This window comes from Corvus cornix, chromosome 3 (genome assembly GCF_000738735.6).
Source record: "Corvus cornix cornix isolate S_Up_H32 chromosome 3, ASM73873v5, whole genome shotgun sequence".
NCBI classification, from domain to species: Eukaryota; Metazoa; Chordata; class Aves; order Passeriformes; family Corvidae; genus Corvus; species Corvus cornix.
The window spans coordinates 43593884-43613245 of record NC_047056.1 but is presented as its reverse complement, the minus strand read 5'-3'; the positions used below and the strand labels follow the sequence as shown (position 1 = coordinate 43613245).

The window sequence follows — 19362 nt, the reverse complement described above, 5'->3', positions numbered from 1 at the left end:
CTATAGAGGAGAAGAAATCATGAGCATGGTAGAGGAGGGCTTTTAAATATATATTTGGAAAGGAAGGTAGCAACAGGACATAATAGACAATAATGGACATCCATCAGAAATAGGGCACGTGATGTTTTAAGGGCATATGTGGATATACAGTGGCACTAAAGATTTATAATGCTGTTCATCTAGTAATTAGCTTCCAAATTATGTAAATCTAATGAGATCAAGTTAACTCATGAAATTTCTGTCATGTTGAATATTGGAAACCCCTTTAAATGGGTTGACTGAATTTCCATAAGAATAAGTGTTCTCAGCAGGCGTTCATCCCATTCACTTGGATAATGTAGATCATGTCCTGTTTTGGATTTAACTGAATCAAAAATTTGGGGGCAAACTGAGGTTCAGAGTACTAAACCTAAACTTATTCAAGCCGCTTTTGTCAAAATGTGAAAGCTCGTAAAGCTGAGATCCGGGAGGAGTTGTTCAGCAAGTGTAACCATTCTAACTTAGGTGATAAGACACATTGTGCACAGGTAGCTGCAGGGAATAGTTCATGCTGCAGCATGCTTGGGTGTTGGTTGTCTCCTAATATAGAAAGGTATGCACTGGGTCTTGGGGTTGATAAGAGCAAAATGTAAATGATCTCTTCTTTCTGAGATAATGCAAAATGCAGAATTGCAAAAGTGTCACCATTGCCACTGAGAATTGCCTCTGAAACTCTGTACTAGTTGGGACTAGGTAAATACTGAATGAAAGCTAGAGGGATAATTTTTTTTTCTTTGAAAGTCCTTTGACTAGCAGTGTTTGCTCTCAAAATATCAGAGATGTTTTCAGTCTGAAGAGTACTGTAGAGGATACCAAGATGAATGCTGTAAATTACTAACATTCTCAACAGTCCTTGCAGTAAAAAAACCAGAGGTATTGAAAGTTATCCCTCTTTTAGATTGGATTTTGTACAACTGCACAGTAGCAGTAAGATTTTTGTTGTTCTTCAGTGTAGTGTCACTGATGCTGCACTTGCAAGTTTACAGCACTGAAATGGCTTGATTGCCTTTGGTTTTTCCTCCTTTCATCTTTTGGTCAGAAATATGTTTATGGAAAACTCTGTGGTGAACTAAACTAGTATTTCTGATACAGGCTTTCTTTGGAAGACCAGTCTTAGTCTTGTATTTCCTCATACTTTCTTGCCATCTCTACCTTTTAATTTTATTATTAAGCAGTCACATTGAGTCTTAAAGTGAGAATTAGAATACCTTAAATATATGCTATTTTATATTGCACACTGAAAAAGCAGGAAAGCACTTTGTTATCAGCAGTAAAGAATATCAAGAATGAATTCTGAAATGCCTTGTTATCCTTTCCTCCTTTTATGATGTTTAAACAATGTGTCTCTCTCTGTGTGGAGTAAAGGAGAAAAACATCTTGGCCTCATTTGCTGAAGCAGCTCCCAACATTTGTTTTGATTTTGTATTTTTTTCCCCCCTGTCTGTTCTCACTGTCTCTGGTGAAAACTTCGCTAGGATATTTCTCATCACCTCCTTTCTACTGTCCAGCTCCTTGCAGTTTCTCAGGCTTTTGCTGCTTCACTCATGGGCCCATCAGTGCAGAGCCCAAGTGAATCAGTCCTGTGGAGCTCTTTGCCCAGGGCTGGACACAGCCCTTAGTACCTTTCCTATAATGTTTGTGTTGGCTCATGATGGGAAAAACAGAAGAATAACACTCACCTGTACTTTTTCAGATACGTGTTTTTGTGTAATGTAATTAACACATTTGCTTTTAAATTAAAAGCACTTCTTTCAACTGCAGACAGCGAGGTCCAGCTGTGAAGCAGAGTGCTGCGCTAAGCCCCATCCTTACAGAAACATCAGGATCCTGACCTTTTTTACATCCTCGAGATTGAGCACAAAATAATTCTGTGCAGTTGCATAATCTTTCCACTTAGAAAGCTTTACTGTTGCCTAGTAAAAAATATCTGAAGACAGTAATTGAATGCCTTTTAAAAGAAAAAGCATACTTAGATAAGGGGAAAGAAATTAAGTAGCACAGTAGCTAAATAAGAGAAAAGCAGGAGTATTGATGACATTTTAATAAAGCATTAGTGAATATTTTAAAGTACACAGATGCTTATATCACCTGGCTTACAAATAAGAGGTGAATTCCCCAGCTAAACCTTTGAATGTCAGAGCACTAAGGTGGGCTGTTTAACCCATGTTTGGGCACTCAGCTTTTGACCTCAATTTCACACCTCGCATTTTTCATCCCCCTTGTTGCAGAAGTACAGAAACTTCCAAACAGGTGTTGGAATATGCCAAATAAACATGCTGAGCAGCATCTCAATGGATGGCCACAGCTCTGGTTTTAACACCTACTTAAACAAACAACAGCAACAAAAACACCAAAACCTCCAAAACATCAAACAAACCAACCAACCACAAAAAACCCCAAACAAACCCAAGAAGCCTCAAAATCAGTTATAAAAACCTTTTTAAGAAAGTGAAGAAACTCTAAGAACAGGAAGTGTTATTGGTAATAAGACCTATGTTTTAAAAGGATGCTTCAACAGCTCTGTCTCTAACAACTGGGACTTCTTATACCTTAGCCCTCCCCCAGTTTCCTAGTGTGCAATCAAAGCCACTTTCAATTGTTGTTAGATGAAACAATGGCCCAGTCAGGGAGGGAGAGGAGGAAGAAAGCATGAAAAATAAAAATCAGAGTGAGTGATCAGGAAAGATAAATTGCTTTCATTTTTAAGAGATCCCTCTTTCTTAATGTGAGTTAAACCCAAGTTGTATCTTCCATGCAGTGGCCCAGAAAACCTGGGCGTGGTTACGCGTGAAGGGGCTGTCAGCCCTTGCTGTTGAAACCACACTAAAGTCATTCTGTCTTTTAGATGAAATTGATTTAAAACTACTTCAGTATCCTTCCCCTTCCAATTAATACCATTGTCTTTACCTCTGGTGTCCTTCAAATATTGATGGGTGGCTGCTTATTCTGCCAGGTCTTTCTCCTCCTGCCTCATTGCAGACAACTGCTACTGTGTTTTTAATGCTAAGCCTTTGTTTATAGAGCCAGCAGCATTAGGCATTCCATGAAAAGACTGAAGATTTTTTTTTCCCGATTCCCATGAATAATCATAGGGCTGCAGCACAGTAAAGTTTCTCTCTGTTAAATTTGCCTGTTAGATGTCATGGAAAAGTGGATTAAAATTCATTGGACACAGACAAAGAAAAACTTTGGATCGACCCTAGAAAGGCATCTCTGCATCTCCCAGAGGGAAACTGCTTTTCTTTGTTTTGTTCTCGTTCAAAGTGGAGATCCTCTTCTACACAGCAGGAATTCTGGAAATCTTGAATTTGTGTTTTGGGGTGAAACTCAGCAGGAGCAGGGCAGATAGAACAGCTGGAATTTTGTTTGATCTTCTGGAAATAATGATTTATTTAGCATCATCAAATCAGCAATGATTTATTTATTTATTTTCCTCCATTTACCTGATTCTCAATATACTCTCTGTATTCTCCATACTGCCTTAATCCCCCTCAGCCTTTTTTCTATCTCTCTAAGGAAATTGGGAAACTGAAGTGGGAGAAGAAAATCTTTCCGGGTAGTATGTTTGGAAAAAAGAATATAGGAAGTGACTTAATTGTTTTGCAAAGGGAAGCAATAGTTTTAATGACATGAACAGTGCTACACAAACCAGTGGGTTATCTCAGTGTCCATGTAAATGGGGGATTAAAAGAACATGAAATAGATATTTCAGGAACTAAGCAGGATGTTGACTTTAAAATTGCTGAAGACTTAGCTGATGTCAGTCCAACACAATCACTTTTTCTCTAGGGCAGTTGCTGGAGGAACTGTATTTTGTTTGCATAGAATAATGCAATTCAGGAAGAAATTCAATTACTGAGCTAATTATCACATTGCATGAGTGGTAACAACCAAATATAAAGCAAGAGGCCACTGGAGGAAAGCCTGAATCACCTACTAATTCCAAAAGTTCACAGTGAGAGATTCTAGTTGGCAAGTAAAGGTGTTGCTGTTTTGATTGTTAGGCATAGTGGAGATTATAGTTTAATCCAGTGCAAATTCCCATTGCCTTCAAGAAGATACAACCACAGCTTTGGTTACTAGCAATTGTAGAAGACTTTTAAAATCAAGAATTAACTACCTGACTGCATTTATTCAACTAAGCTGAATTTCAGCACAGAAGGTTGCTTTATCAACTGTCTATATTACCTTTGGTCTTAAAAAAATGAAATAAAATTATACCTCATAGTAGCTGTATAAAGATTTGAGTTTTTCTAGTAGTGTCTGAAAAGGTAAATCCTTGTCCTGTGTCCCAAGGCCCATGTCTTATGTGTATAAACAGTTGTTACTCTGCTTGGAATGGAGGATAAAGCCTTAACAACCTGATTTTGTGTTTTGTTTTGGTTTGGTTTTGCTTGTGAGAGCTGTTCTATTTCCTTCCCTTTTTCCCACTCAGGCTGCATAATCTGTCTTGGAGTGTCCCAAAGCACTTGTGATTTTTTCATTGCATCTTTCATCCTGATTGTTTCATGCATCTTTCTGTCAAAGGAAAGAAGAAGGGGGGAGGGGAAAGAAATAGACCCAGAGCTGCATGCTGGGCAAAAGGATTCCTGTTGATTATAGATTAGAATTTTCTGAAGTATTGGTTGATTTGTATGGGTCTCAATATGCCTCCAGAACAGAAATGCTTTATAGGTTGGTAAGAAACTGGGGTAAAGAATAGTATTAACTTGTGCCTTACACTGCCACGCTGATTTCAGAGGGACTGAAAGTTAATAAAGCGTCTCATAGTCTTAAAACATATGCATTGGGAAATCAGCAGTGCTCCTCTGCTGAGAATAGAAAATTGATTGCATTCCATAACCTAATGTTTATGCTTACTCTTGCATATGCAGGTGGATATAAATCAGGGTGGAAGAATTCTGACAACCTTCTTGAAGTAAAATCATTCTTTATATTCTGAACTGCTTAGAAGGCCCTTCTCCCCTTTGCCATTTTCTGTTGAATAGGAAATGATAATTGCAGTTACAATGAGCTGAGCCAACCAGAAGCAGGGAAATAAATAATACCTCAAATAAAATGTTAATCTATGTAGATAATGTACTAATATTAATTACAAATCATTTTAATTAAGGCTCGTATTTTCTCAATCATACTTTTTGCCAAGTAGAGAACATGTCTTTTTAAGGAAAAATAAGCAGTTACTTTTGGTAGGAAGTAGAACTAAAGCAAATCTGTTCCTCCCCTGTCTGCTACGTGGAAACCTGTGTGCAATTTTTCTGTTGGTCAGTTTTCCACAACTTTTTTGGGGAGGCTGTAGGGAGTGGACGAAAAGACTTTCTAATACATCAGTGGCATCCTTCTCCCAGCTGGATTCAGTGTGAACTTACAGCTTCAGCTCAGAAGTTTCCAACCTTTTAAATAGCCTGTGTATTGACACACAAAATCCTGGGAACCAGTATTGACATGAGTCTCTGCTGTGTTTCAAAGACATCATTATCTTTACACCATCCTTTTTCAGTGTTATTTAAGCTGTTTGAAAACCTCTCTTATAAGTGATCCCTCTGTGGTGCCATCGTCCTTGGGGCACGTCTGCAGTTCTCACAGTGAGTAGCTAAGTTCAGGCTGTGGAGGTTGACTGGCCAAGCACCAGCCTGTTCAAAATCTCCAGTGGGCCCTGTACTCCCCACCACATGAGCCAGACCCCAGCCAGGCCCACCCAGCCATGCCACCCTCACGGCAGTTCCACCAAGGACTCATGAGGGCCACACCTGGGTGTCTCCTGTGGATCCCATGCCAGGGAAAATGGTGTTGTGGCACTTGTCCCCTGTGCTTGCAGGCTGTCATACAGATGAGGCCCTTGTTACTGTCACATGTAACCTTATGCTGACTGTTGTTTGGGACAAAGAGCTTGGCCTTTCCCTGGTTTTGCTTCAATCTCATTTTCCAAGGAATGAGAGATTAATATTTACATATTTGATAGACAGATCTTCTTTTAAGGCTGGTGATTGAGGGCAAAACTTCTGAGGCAGTATTCTTCATTAGGTGTCCTGAAATCCTTATATACCCATGCCAGAGCAGTATTTCAGGGAAATTGATGTTTACTATAGCATTTTTATTAGCCAGAGTTCCGCTTTTACCCCAAGTACCCCTGGGTGCTTCGGAGATGCTTTGGACTTGGTGTTGAATATCCTTACTCACCACAACAATCATTCCCTTCTGTTTAGCACATGCTGGCCCACAGTGATTTACTCATTCCTTATATTCAGACTTTATTAGGGTCTTTTGTTTCAGGTAGTAATAAAAGCTCAATCCAATCTACCTTTTTAGTTGCTTTCTCTTTTGTAACTATTTTTCCTGTGGTATTTATATTCCACTGCTACAGTGAAAATACTGAATAGGGAATGTGTCATTCATAAGGGTGACAGGGTTAGTGCTGGTATGAACTAAGGGCTTCTAATTTACTCTTTTTCAAGCAATAAGAATGACCAGGGACTCTCTTGTTGCTGCTTAGCTGAATATGAAACTAAGTAAAGGAATTTTTTTTGTTGTTGTTTTTCCATAGATGTTACACGTCCACAGAAATGTTTTCACCCAAAGAAAACTCCTTGAGTTTAGCTGTTTCCCTTAAGGCTTAGAAGGAGAGAAAGTCTGATTAAATATTCTTTCTGTTCACTGTTTTGGTGGCACCTGGCTGATCTGTTTCTGGAGCCAGTTCAATTATTTAAGTACCTAGTGTTGTGTCAGATGCCACATTCTGAATGGACTGTGCCCCACAAGAAGGAAAATGGCAGAAAGAGAGTACTGATAAGCTACAATATCAATAGCAACACTGACCTGAAATAACTATATATGCCTGATGAATGGATTAGTGTGAACTGCCTAGTGATATAAACACAAAATGAAGAGATATGTTAAACAAAAGAAGTGTTTATTGTGAGAATCCTTTTTTTAAAAAAAAAAGAATTGGCTGTAAAAATGTCTTTATTTCCAGCACCAAAAGATCGGACCATTCCAATACCAGACTGGCAATTCAGATTGAAAAGGATGCAGGTATGGCCTGGGAGTTTGGGTGTCTTGCTTGGTTTGCAAAATGTGATGTATTTACACTGGTGAGGCTTTGCTGGGAATGCTGAGGAGATGCAAAGGGTGTAAATGTTGTGTGTACAAACCAGAGCATTTTAAATGTAGCAGAGCACCAGTTTTAAGTCGTGTGACCCAATAAGTAAATTTACTCCTCAGTTATGTGTAGCTGATCAGACAGAGAGCTGCTGGGCTGCCAATTGCTTGGTTAATCATAACATTTGTGTCTGTGTGGAATATGCAGCAGGCACCCTAGTTAGACTCAGAGGTCAGCTTTTCCCTGTGGGCAGGGAAAAGTTTTGAAAAAAAGCAGCAAGTTAGTGGAGCCCCTACCACTGGGCAGTTTGGGCTGACAAGTATCTCCTCTTCCCTGGAGAGAAACCTTTTTGAGAGGGGGGAGGAGGGAAATTGGAAAGCTTGCAAGTGGAAGAAGTAGGAAAGATAGTGTGCTGCTCTGCTGGGTGTTAGTGCATTAAATGAGCACCAGTCCATGGCCATGTAAAGCAACTTCCCGTTGCTTTGAAGGGCTACCTAGGAAATGTAGATCCTGTAAAGTATCAGGAAGATACCATCCAGCTAGAGGAAGAAGAGTTAAATAGAAATGAAAAAGAACATGAAATTTTATGCAGAATGGCTTTATATAATTTTTTTTCTTTGTGAATGTGTGCTGCTCTGATTGTAGGAAATGATGACAATAATCTCAACTCCATTTTTTATGAGCATTTGACAAGATCTCTGCAGGAGTCTCTTTGTGGAGATTTGATCCTGGGCCGCTGGGGAAACTACAACACAGGAGACTGTTTTATTCTGGCATCGGATTATTTAAATGCCTTTGTGCATTTGATCGAAATTGGAAATGGCCTTGTCACCTTTCAGCTCAGAGGGCTCGAATTTCGAGGTAAGGATCCCTGATGATTTAAATAACAATGAAACCAACAGTAAATCCTGTCTTTTTAATCTATCACAACTCTGTAGTAGGGCGTAGAGTTTGAGGACCTTTCTACAGATATTTGTCTGTCTAAAAGCTTGGTACTTCTTTGTATCATTATATGAATGTTGTTTTGAAATCTAGATGTTAAGAAATTCAGAGCCATGTTCTCCAATATCATAAGACTTTCAGAAAGAAGGCTTGTTGAGTGGTTTGCTAGGTTCACAGGTATTTTGAGTAATGCTTAGTTATGTTTTCAGATTATTTATTTTTCTCCATAACTATGAAAATTGAAGTTGTCCTTAAAATTGTTCAACCCAAAAAACCTTGTCTTTGGGGAAAAAAAACAAAACCAAAACCAAAATAAGACTCCTTCCATGGAAAATATCCTGTGTCAAACCATGCAAGAAGCCAGGGCTGAGATGGTCTCTGTCACACTAGAACAGCAGAGTATAATCAAGGTGACTTTTCAACAAGGTTGAGTGTGAGAAAAAAGGCGACAGACTGGCTCTTTGAATGCACTCAAGTGTAGGAAGATTAGACTAGGAAATAACATGTGTGGGCTCAAGTCTTGACTCCGTGACAGACTCCACGTAGGATGTTGAACAGGTTGTGGTGAACGCTTTGTGTTTGCTTTCCTTCCTGTGTAGTGGGGATGAACATAACACTCTTGTGTCCTCAGCAAAGTTACATGGAAAGAAAACAGTAAATGCCTGAAACAGCTTAGTATTGTAGTACCTGATGAGATGCCTATTCAGAACAAATGCTAATTGTAAGGAAAAACAACTGGAAAGGAAGAAAGATAATTTATGTATCAGCCTTATAATTTCTTGTTGCGGATGTTGATTGTTGAGGAATACATGGTCATGCATGTGTGGTTCTGAGGCTTGCTTCAACTTCTAAGACATCTGCGCAAGTATTCCGGTATTCATCTTCTCCTTGGGTGCCCCCAAGGTGGGCAGTGGTGCTGCTGTATCAGGGATAGGTACTTGCATTCTAACTTCCAAAATTTATCCTTGCTGATCATCCTTTTTGTGTTAAAATAGTTTGGTGTGGGATTTGAAACAAACAGAAGAAAGCAATCTCCTTCCCACTTAAATTACATGAGTTTTGTGAGGCGGGTTGTTTTTCCTTTATGTGGTTGCCCATTACTGCTGGGTCACTCACTATCGTCGCCATCGCCAGGCTGTAGAAGTAATGTAAATATTGAAAACAGGTGAAACCATATGAGAGGGTGCTCAAGCCACGTGCTAGCTGGTTAAAAAGATCAGGGGCCCAGCAGACCGGCATAATAAACTGGAAGCTGATTGGGGAACAATGGGATAGTTTTGTTGCAAAGTGGTTTGGGAAGACTTTCTTTGACATTGAGCCAGGATCATTCACAGCCAGCAAGTGCCATTTGGCATTTGGATCTGAGAGCAAAGCTCAAAAATTGCAGTGTGCCACATGTTGAGGCATCTCTGTATTCCCTAAAATCACAGTTTAAGTAATTAAATGTGTCTGAAAATTGACCTTTCCATGCAGATTGCCTAATGCTGTTCAGTGTTAATTAACTGTAGTTAATACTGTTTGGCTTTGTGAATGGATCCAGCATGTCTGCCAGCTGCAACAGGTCTTTAAATTTAGCTGGGGCTGAGCCTCACAGCCTCTCATGTCTTTCATGGACTGCTGTTGAGAGCCAGCTGAGTCCTTGTGAGGAATATCCTCTTTCCCAGTCTTTCTTGCACTCCTCAGGGGGAGGCTGTCAAAGCAAAGCAGCACCTCTTTCTTACCTGAATGTTTAAGGGGCCTGGACCAAGAGAGCAGCAGCAAACTGAACTGGAAAGCAATGCCAGTTACTGGAGGAGGAGAGGAGTGAGGAAATGGGGGTTTCATCTACATTATCTCATCTTCAGTCCAATCTAGTCCCCTATTCCTCCTCACCCTCAGAGTATCACTGGGGGAAGACACTGCTCAATACTAGAGGAGGAAGTAGTTGGAGATGGGAGAAAAATGGACTCCCTCTCTTTTCTGAACCCACTGGATAATCCTATTCCAAGAGTAAGACAAAATTTGTGGTTATTTTGTGTCCTCACAGACAGGGTATGTAAGGAAGTTTTCTCTGGTCTTCAGAGTATTGGGTAGAGGAGTTGTTATGGGAACAGAAACTAGGAGTGTGTGTATTGCTATTCTGTTGTTTGGCCTGGAACAGAGAAGCCATGTAGGGTTGAACAAAGGAACTTACCTGAGACAAAACCAGCTCAAACCATTTGCCTTACCATGTGAGAGCTGAACCCCACTGGACTGTGCAGAATGAGTACCAGAGAAATCCCATGAATTACAAGCCTGCTTAAGGATGGAGTAGGAGAAGTAAAGGAGCCCAGTGGGGAACCAAGCACAGGCCAGATAAGGATGCCTGGGATTTGCCTGATGCAGGTTATAAAAAAAGCCTTGTGGACACCAAAATGTGAGTAGATAATCTGCTGTGTGCCCAGTGGAGAGTTGCTGGGGTGATGTGCTGACACCAGAGGGTTGTTTGTGTCTCCAGGTAACCCCTGAGGGCTGGTGTGCTTTAGATAAACTATGCTGCAGAACCATGCCCTTCCTGTATGTGATTTGGTCCTCCTGCCAACAAGGAGCTGGGCTGCTTTGGTGGGGCTGCAGGCCACAGGGGTACCCAGGGGTACCCAGACACTCAGGCACTAGTCTGAGTAAAAGGAGCCAGAGGGGCTGACCTGAATGCAGAAGTTCATAAGGGGATGAATCAAGGCTATTCAAAGGATGTTGTGTGAGAGCTGAGACTGAAATTCTTCCTTGGAAGGCATTTTTTGCTCCTTCCCTTGAACAGGATTGCTGCCTGCAGGGGCAGGAATGTAGAGCGGGCTTCCACCAAGCAGCACCAAGAGCCATGGGCACATGGACTTGGGCACATTCTTCCCCATTTCAAATCTTGAAAATGGCTGGTGAATACAGCCTGAATACTGAATACAATAGGATTTTTTTTCTGCAGAAGTGAGAGAATGTATGGAACTGCCCTGGAAGAACCGGATGGTTTACAAAGTCAAGTGGCAGTTATTAAGCACCAGGCTCTGCTTTGGGCATCCTGCATTCCTATTTTTAGTTGTCTGGTCATGCACTGTTTTTTACATGGCACCCTAACTCCTTTCATTGTACAGAATGGTTTCCGCAAGGCAGAGAGAAGGGATAGAGCAGAAACTTGTAATCTGTAATTTCTGAGCTTTGGCTGCTTAACTTCAAACAAGTAATTTTAATTGGGGGCCCCAAAAATCTGCTGTTCCTTAAATAGGAAATCTGTGTTTGCTTTGGAAGCGAGTGAATCACAACAGTGTTCTCTATGACTGTTTTCTGTTTATAACTAAACCAAAAGCAATATTTGCATTGTGGAGCTCTGGGTTTTCCTATGGGTGTTTCTCGTTGTGGTAGCTGAAAGGCTGTGCTGGCAATACTGGTAGTGACCGAAGAAGGGTTCACAGAGTCTTCTGAATTTAAGTGTACTTGCTGCCTCCCTGGTTTTCAGTCCATCCTAACTGAGAGTTGGCATTATAAGTGACTGATCCAGATGCCTTTCTAACTGTTTGTAACAGAAGGATTTGTCTCAGCTTTTAAATGAAAAAACAAACCCAACCAAATGCCTGTAGGCAGCATAAGAAGGTACAGACTGAGCAGACTGAAAGAAGAGAGTCAGCAAATCTGGGATTCCTTTCATCTGTCTTTAGTCCTGTTCATATTAAACACCTTGAATGAATTAGTTTTCCACTCTCCCATTCCACGGACAGGGAGGGGATGTGCCTCCATTGTGTCATTCATCCTGACTATAAAGCAGAGGGGAGGCTCAAGACCTCCAGGCATTGACAGGAAATGGCCAGCTCCTCCTTTATAGAAAGCAAAGAGAAGGTAGTAATGAGCTGCATAGCTCATTAGGAGGGAACACTTCCAAGGAGCTGCACACTGGTGTGGGGGAATTGAGCCCTTCAGTAACTTAACTCTGCTGTCTGTGTTAGACCACAGCAGAATGCTAAAAGCAGCCTGCCAGAAGAAATACATAACATATCATTTAATTTGAAAGGAAGAGATGGGAAAACCCACAGTCAGGGAACAAGCAGAAACAATGTCAAAATATCTCCCTCTCACGAGTTCCCTGTAGAACAAGGGAGATTTAAAATGTTTTCTTGTTTAGTCTGTGTGTCTACAAAATGTCTTTTGGAGAATATTCATTTAGGCATTACATGTGTAGAAACTAGTTACTGATGGTGTTGCTGAAGTCTTCAGGAGCTGTTTTGTAACTCCTGCACAGTATTCTTCAGTCATTTAATGAACTTCTAAATCTCTGCTGTGATTTTTTGTTACTGCACGTTGCACGTGCAATATTCATGCTTCACTTGGAACTTCATTAGATGGATCAAGGCAAGAAGCACAGAGCAGACACAGATGTAGTTGTACACTGTGGCAGCAGGATGGGATTGCCTGTGGGGCTCTCTCTGTGTTAGCTAGCTTATTTCCCACGCAAAATGGTGTATGAAAGCAGCCAGTTCAGGCTATGTGCTCTAGGCACCATAATGGTGTCTAATAAGGACAGTTACTCATTTCTGCAGCACATGTGTATGCTTTTATTACAGTAGCAAGTACATTACCAGTGTAAGGAATATTTATTTGTGTTTGATTTTTGTGTCTGAAGGCTCTGTAGCACTAGGAAGAATCATTATTTAAAGAGTGGTTGCAAGTTTTATTTTTTTACAAATCACTTCTTGCTGTCGGGAAATGAAAGTGCCCATGTTCATGTCTTTCCTGAGACCACACTTGAGGTTTGTTCAATGTATGTACCAGAACATTAAAAGGTATTGATAAATGACAGAGTTCAGAGAAAACCAGCATTTTTTGACACATCCCTTGGGAGAGAAGGTTAAAAACCAGAAGTGCAGTGTTTGTGGGAAAGAACAAAGACTGAGAGACACAATTCTTGGAAATACTAGAAACATGGAGAGAAAGGATACAAAGGGGTTTCCTTAATCTTGGTGATTTAATTGGGAAGAATAGCATGAAACAGGGAAGAGGATACTTTATATTAAATGCAGGAAATCTCTGATGTACAAGCCTTTCTAGGTGTACAATGATGCTTCAACAGTGGATGCAGTGGATGCTGTCTATGAATTTCAAATAGGCTTAGAATAGTTTCTGTAACACACACTAGAATAAATATTTTATGTCTTTTTTCCTTTTTCTTCCTTTCACAACTTTATGTGTATTTATGGGCACACTGGAGAAGACTTCTGGAAAAAAGGAAAATGTTAAATGCAGTGCAGCCTTTTTATTGAGAAAATATCTTTGCCAAAATCAAAACATTGCATCTTGCATTGCACTGCAAAAGATGTGACATGAGAAGTTTTTGTGGATTTTGTAGCTGCAAGTTTAACAACAAACATCTTTGGAGAATGCTACTTCCACGTGGTCTTTCTTAATGTGTGTCTGTGGGCCAAGAAAAGCAAAGGTTTCTGAGGAGAGAGGATGCCTGTTATTGTAGCAACTGATCTGGGTTGAAAACCAGGTTGTTTTTCAGACATACAAGCACCTGAAGCAGCTGAAAGCCAAACCACAGTTTTAAAACCAGCAGCTTTGATGTTTGAAGAATTGATACTGTTCTTTAAGTCCTAAAAGTTTTCTTTGAAACCAGCTGAGACTATCAGAACCTATAAATTACTGTTCTTTATCCCAATTCCACAAGCAAAAGAGCAGGAAGGAGCCAAAAAAGTTGCAGGTTTCCAGAATGTGTCTAATTCTGAGGTTCATGAGTTTCCATTTGTGAGCTCAGTTCACTCCACTTTAAAGTATTTGGGTTTTTTGTGTTTCTAGAACCATATCTGATGCATGTTTCAGTAGAGGACAGCCTTCCAATGGCTGTAATTATGCTCGTTGTGCTTATTTTGTGTGATAACTTGCTGCATGTTAAGCTGCTATCCTGAGCAGAAAAGAAATGTTGGTTGAGGAGGGGAGGAGCCTTTTCTATCAGATTTTGGGAATACTCGGATTTGCATCATAAGCTTGTTGAAGCAGAGCCAGATAATTCTACTGTAATTCATTTATTTGTAAGACATTAATGTGCTTGGTTTAGCCAAAGAAAGGGTGGGCAACCAGGCATTTTTCTGGAGTCATCTGTGAAGAGACCTCTGCACAGCTTAGGACAGGAGTTACCCTGGGCATGAGCCCTTCCTGTGTAGATTTGCACTCTAGTTGCTTATATGTCAGCAATCCTCAGGGCTCAAGCTATGGCTGCCTTCAGCCACAATAATTCGTCTCTGTCCTGGATGTGTTGTTAAACTGAAGTGTTTTATGGAAATTAAAACTGCTCCTAGAAGTATGCAGTTGTGTAATGGATTTTGTTTTTCTGGCCCCTCAGGTCTTGAAAAACGCTTTTCACTCACTGAGTTTTCAAAATTGAATTCAAAAGCACGCTATAGTTTCAGATTTAAATTCTAGAAGGCTGGGTGATCATTCAGTTAGGTGTATTTCATCCTCTTGAAGCAAGATTGCAGTCTTCAGTTTTCAGTTTTCTCATTTCCATTTAGGTCAGATCATTCTGGCAGAGCATGAGTCTGTCCTCAAATCCTGATGTGTCAGGAAAATACAAAGAGCTCCAAGTTCTCACCCTGGCTTTCTCCTGAGCTCACACAGGCTGACCTTGCTTTGTTCAGCTGGCACATGTTTTTTACATTGATGGATTTTTGGCAACCCTCCAGTGTTAGATATCTTACAAATGAATTGGTCTCATCTATACTAGCAAGAGTCAGAGTGAATGACTAACCTTGAGTGAAGTGCACGAGATTATTTTCCTTCTACTGCAGAAAGAAATGTAAAAAAATGTTTTCCCTCAGATTTTGAAATGACTAATTACTAGTGAAAACATTTTCCTGTATTTTAATATTTAATAGCACTACACTTAATTATATTGCAGAAGTGAAGTGCACGTTCTGTTCCCTGCTCTTTGGTTTTATGAATAATTCTCTCAGAGTTGCTTGAACTTGCTAATTTTTTGAGAAGCAATATAAAAGTTGTCATTTAAATCATCAGCTTATAGCACATACAAAAAAGTCTAGGGCCAGCCTTCTGTAAGAGATAAACACAGATGCTTGACTTCATTTACTGTGTCCTGTCCCTTCTGGCTCAATGCATGAAGCTGAGCACATGCTCTTAGTCTCTGGGTACCAGTGTCTGGAGTAATGAACCAAAAAGGATTAATGTATGCACTGGTAAATGAAATTTTACAGTAAAATGCCAATCTGGCATTGAAGTCCAGCCAGTGCATTGAGGACTAAAGTGAGGCTCCATTAAAGATGAGAGAAAATTACTGGCAATCATTCTAGAATTGACTGCAAGAATTGGGAGGGAATCAACACATACTTGAGCATCAAGCCTGAATGTTGTCTTTGTGGACTTGAGTCCTTTTACTAGATGTTGTTTGGAAATACTAATCAGCAGGAATGAGGATTTGGTGTTCTGTCACAGCACTGGCTGTGGCTCAGGTTATATCTTTAAACTTAACAGGGATACCCCAAAGGCCCCAGGTAAAGACACCAAATCCCCAAGGTGATAGTACCCAAGTCCATCAAACAGCTTTTGTTAATCAAGTGCATGTTTGCCAGATGCTGAAGAGCACACCCCAGATTTCATTCTTTGGAATAAACCTGTAAAATGACCACGTGAGCTCCTTTGGTTGTTTCCTAGACCTTTTGTTATAACACGGTCCCTGTTAGAATGACTCTTGGTGCTCAAGTTCAACACTGATTGCACCCCTGTAGTATAATTTTAACTCTAGCTGATTAAAATTAACTAGCAAAGACAACTTGGAGGCATTTTAACCTGTAGAATTAGCTAAGAATGCAAATAATTCAGGCATCGTGTTCTGTTTGTTATGCTGGTGATGACAGTTTCCTTTAAACACTGAGGGTCTCTAAAATTCACCTTTTCTTTGCCTTACCAGCCTCCTTAGGCCCCATGTTTTACAAAATATGTCCCCTAAGAAAACTAGTAATTACAGAAACTGCAGTAATAATATTTGGCATTTATTGAAAGAGGTAGTACAGAGAGTAAAGCCTTCCACAGAAATAAAATTTGGTATTTCCACACCAAAAGAAAAAAAATATATATACAAATAGTTACCTGGACAGAGCAAAGGCATCTTTAAATCCTGTTGTTGTAGGGGGATCAGTGACACTTGTTCCTTGTGGTTTTCATTTTTCATCGCTTGCAAACATTTGGCAGTACTTAATTTTGCACCTGGGATGAGGATGTATCTTCTCTTAAATTCAGTGTAATACTGAGAGACCTTTAAACTTTCAAAAATAAACATAATAACAATAGTAACAGCACCAGCATGGAACATTTGTTTTACTCTTTTCAAGCAATGTACAAAGAAATGTTTTCCCTACTTCATTTTGAGTACGATGTCTTCTGACTTGACTTCACCAAAGCATCTGCTGACCCAGAGCAGTTCTTGGTTTTTTTGCTGTTGAGCAGTAAGTGTTAATTCATGTAGAAGTCTGTGAAATATGAAGCAGAAGAAGTCCAGTTCATGTCCAGTCCAACTGGAAATATCAGCCTAATAGGTCATGTTTTGTACTTGGCAGTATTGAAAGGCAAGATGTTTATATTTGGATGACCTGAAGACATTTAATAATTTTTCATATTGTGTATCCCTGAAGTCTAGGGAGGAATGCATCTCAGTGTGCAAGCAACACTGGGTTCACGGTGTAAATTCGCATTCATAGTGAACTGAACAGAGAATCTTTTTCCTCTGTCTCTGAAGGCTACAATCCTGTTTTTTCTTCTGATTTTTCCTTCTGATTTTTCTATTCTTTTTTACTTGTATGTTTTGCTTGCTGCATACATTTTACCAGGTGCACAGGCAAAAAAGACATGATAACCAATAATTTAGCATATTTTATTGTATTTTGAAAGGTTTTTCTTAGTGAGGAGAAAGGAATATTCTAGATGCTATTTCTGTTGATACAAACTGAAGTTCACAGGTTGTTGACCAGAGAGTTGTGATGGGAGTGGAACAGACAGTCGAGGGCACAGCAATTGTCATCATGCTCCACAGAAAGGCCTTTGGGATGCTGCCCTGCTCCAGACTGTCTTTTGGGGTGCTGGCAGACTGCAGGGAATTGAAGCTGGCACTGTGTTCTTTCCTGGCTGAATGTTCAGATGATGAACAGAGCCAAATTCTTCTCCAATTTACAGTGGCACAACAGGTCTGTTGGTCCTGATGGGGAGGGAGCTGTTGAACATCTTCCTCTCCTGTCGAGTCTGTTTAGAAGCTGATGGAGTCAGCAGTCTGTGGGGTGATACTGAACCTCTGGCAGAAGGCCTGTGCAAGATGTGTAACTTGCATCACAGGAGATGGCCGTGAAAGATGATTTATGTACAAACTCAGTGGGGAGTAAGTTCTGCAACAGCCTATGGAGAGTAAATTTTAAAAAGAAGCATACATCAAGAACATAAAACTCACGTATTTTGAGAATACTGGGGGGAGAACGTGGGTGTCTGCCTCAGTTTTTATTAGTAGTGCCCTACATGGTACAGAAACCTCATTCACAGATTTCAAATCCACAAGGGCTCATTTTGACCATGTAGTGTGCACAGCACAGGGCGAAAATGCAGAGTCTACATTATTGCTTCTGCATCTGCCTCATGACTTATTTTGAGGTAACATATCCATTTTAGAAAAATGTACTCTACTTTGATCTAAAGCCTGTGTAATAGACTAATTAGAAAGCTGTTCTGTTCTTGTGATGTACTGCCACTAGTGCTGTTCATTAGAGATGTTTGATCCAGAGTAGCTTTTACTCCAGCAGGAGAGAGAACAACCCGGTAGATGTTATTTTTGGAACCTGCTTTCCAAGATAGTTCGCTAAAACCCAGATTTTACAAGTGCTCTGACACACTAAAATTTTTCTTTGGGTCCAGTATGTTAGTCGAAGAAGCAGACTGAGACTTGGATCAATTTGCTTAATGTGCCTTATGGAGCGAGACTCTTTAGTGTTGCTTCCTGGAAAGTTTTTATTAAGGCAGAAGCTGTGGTCTGTAGTTTAGCTCAGTTCAGAACCCATTAGAACTAGAACATTAGATCAGGCCCTTTTGGCTTTTATAGGTGATAGTAAATGAGTAATGTACAGCCCTTTATTTGCTGCTGCACATGGATCAATTAGCACATCGAGTTTGTTGCTGTAACTTGCTCTTTTAGATTTTTGCGAAGTACATACAACCTTCAAACATACTTTGAATGGGAGCTTGCAAGGTGTCCTTTGTTTCCTCCTCCCTCAATAACTGGCAGCACACTCTCTTTTTCTCGCTGCCAAGGGACATACTGCCAGCAGAGAGAAGTGGAAGCTATAACAGAAGGAGATGAAGACAACGAAGGCTGCTGCTGTTGTAAGCCTGGGCACTTGCCTCACCTGTTGTCCTGTAATGCAGCCTTTAACCTGCGCTGGCTGACGTGGGAAATCACACGAACCCAGTACATCCTGGAAGGATACAGCATCATCGACAACAACGCTGCAACAATGCTGCAAGTGTTCGACCTGCGCAGAATCCTTATCAGATACTATATCAAGGTAAACTCTTTGCTGAAGTGTACTTTGTTCCTAGGCAGGTTTGTCAAATAGAACAAATGCTGTTTGTCTAGAGAAGAAAGAGCATTTGAAGTTTCTTGCTTTATGTTTATCCATCTGCACTACAGTCTGGCAGTCAGACCTACTTGATGTTAGATCACAGAACCGTAGAATCATTTGGTTTGATCTTAAGATCATCTAGTTCCAACCCTCCTCCTATGGGCAGGGATACCTTCCACTGGAATAGGGATAATTAATTCATTTCTCCCTTTGCTAAATTTAATTCTGATCACTTACATTTACAGTTAGTACAGAAAATGGCAGGCATGCTTCAGTGGAGATCAAGAAGGCGAGTTACCAACCTCTAGTGATAAAGTCAGACTAAGTGTTCTTACTTATGTTCTTATGTTTTTACAACACTTCACAGTTTGTTATTTCTTCTTGCCTTGGCCTTTCCACTGGTTTGTTATTTTTCTTCTGGAAAAGAAAAGAAAGAGATTAACAACATAAAGTTCTTGGGAAACCTCTGAAGAGCTGTTTCTCAAATGTACTTTTTTAGTAGTGCAAACCCCCTTCTTACCTTCTGTTTTACATGTATACCACAACACGCTTGAAGTTGGTTTATTCCATTGATCACACAGCAGTTCATTTACACCATTTCTGTATTTGCATTGTTACTAAGATCACAATAACCACACAGATACTAATTTGTCAAAATAATTGAACCTTATA

General features: G+C 40.2%; 1 protein-coding gene across 2 annotated transcripts in view; it reads left to right on the top strand.

The window, feature by feature from the left end:
- PCNX2 (pecanex 2) overlaps positions 1-19362 on the top strand; it is a 150606-nt gene that overhangs the window by 104310 nt on the left and 26934 nt on the right. For both annotated transcript variants that reach the window (XM_039568371.1, XM_020583986.2), the window contains 3 exons: positions 7013-7071; positions 7784-7999; positions 18380-18633. In XM_039568371.1, coding sequence (XP_039424305.1) covers positions 7013-7071; positions 7784-7999; positions 18380-18633 — 529 coding nt within the window. The remainder of the gene's footprint in view (positions 1-7012; positions 7072-7783; positions 8000-18379; positions 18634-19362) is intronic.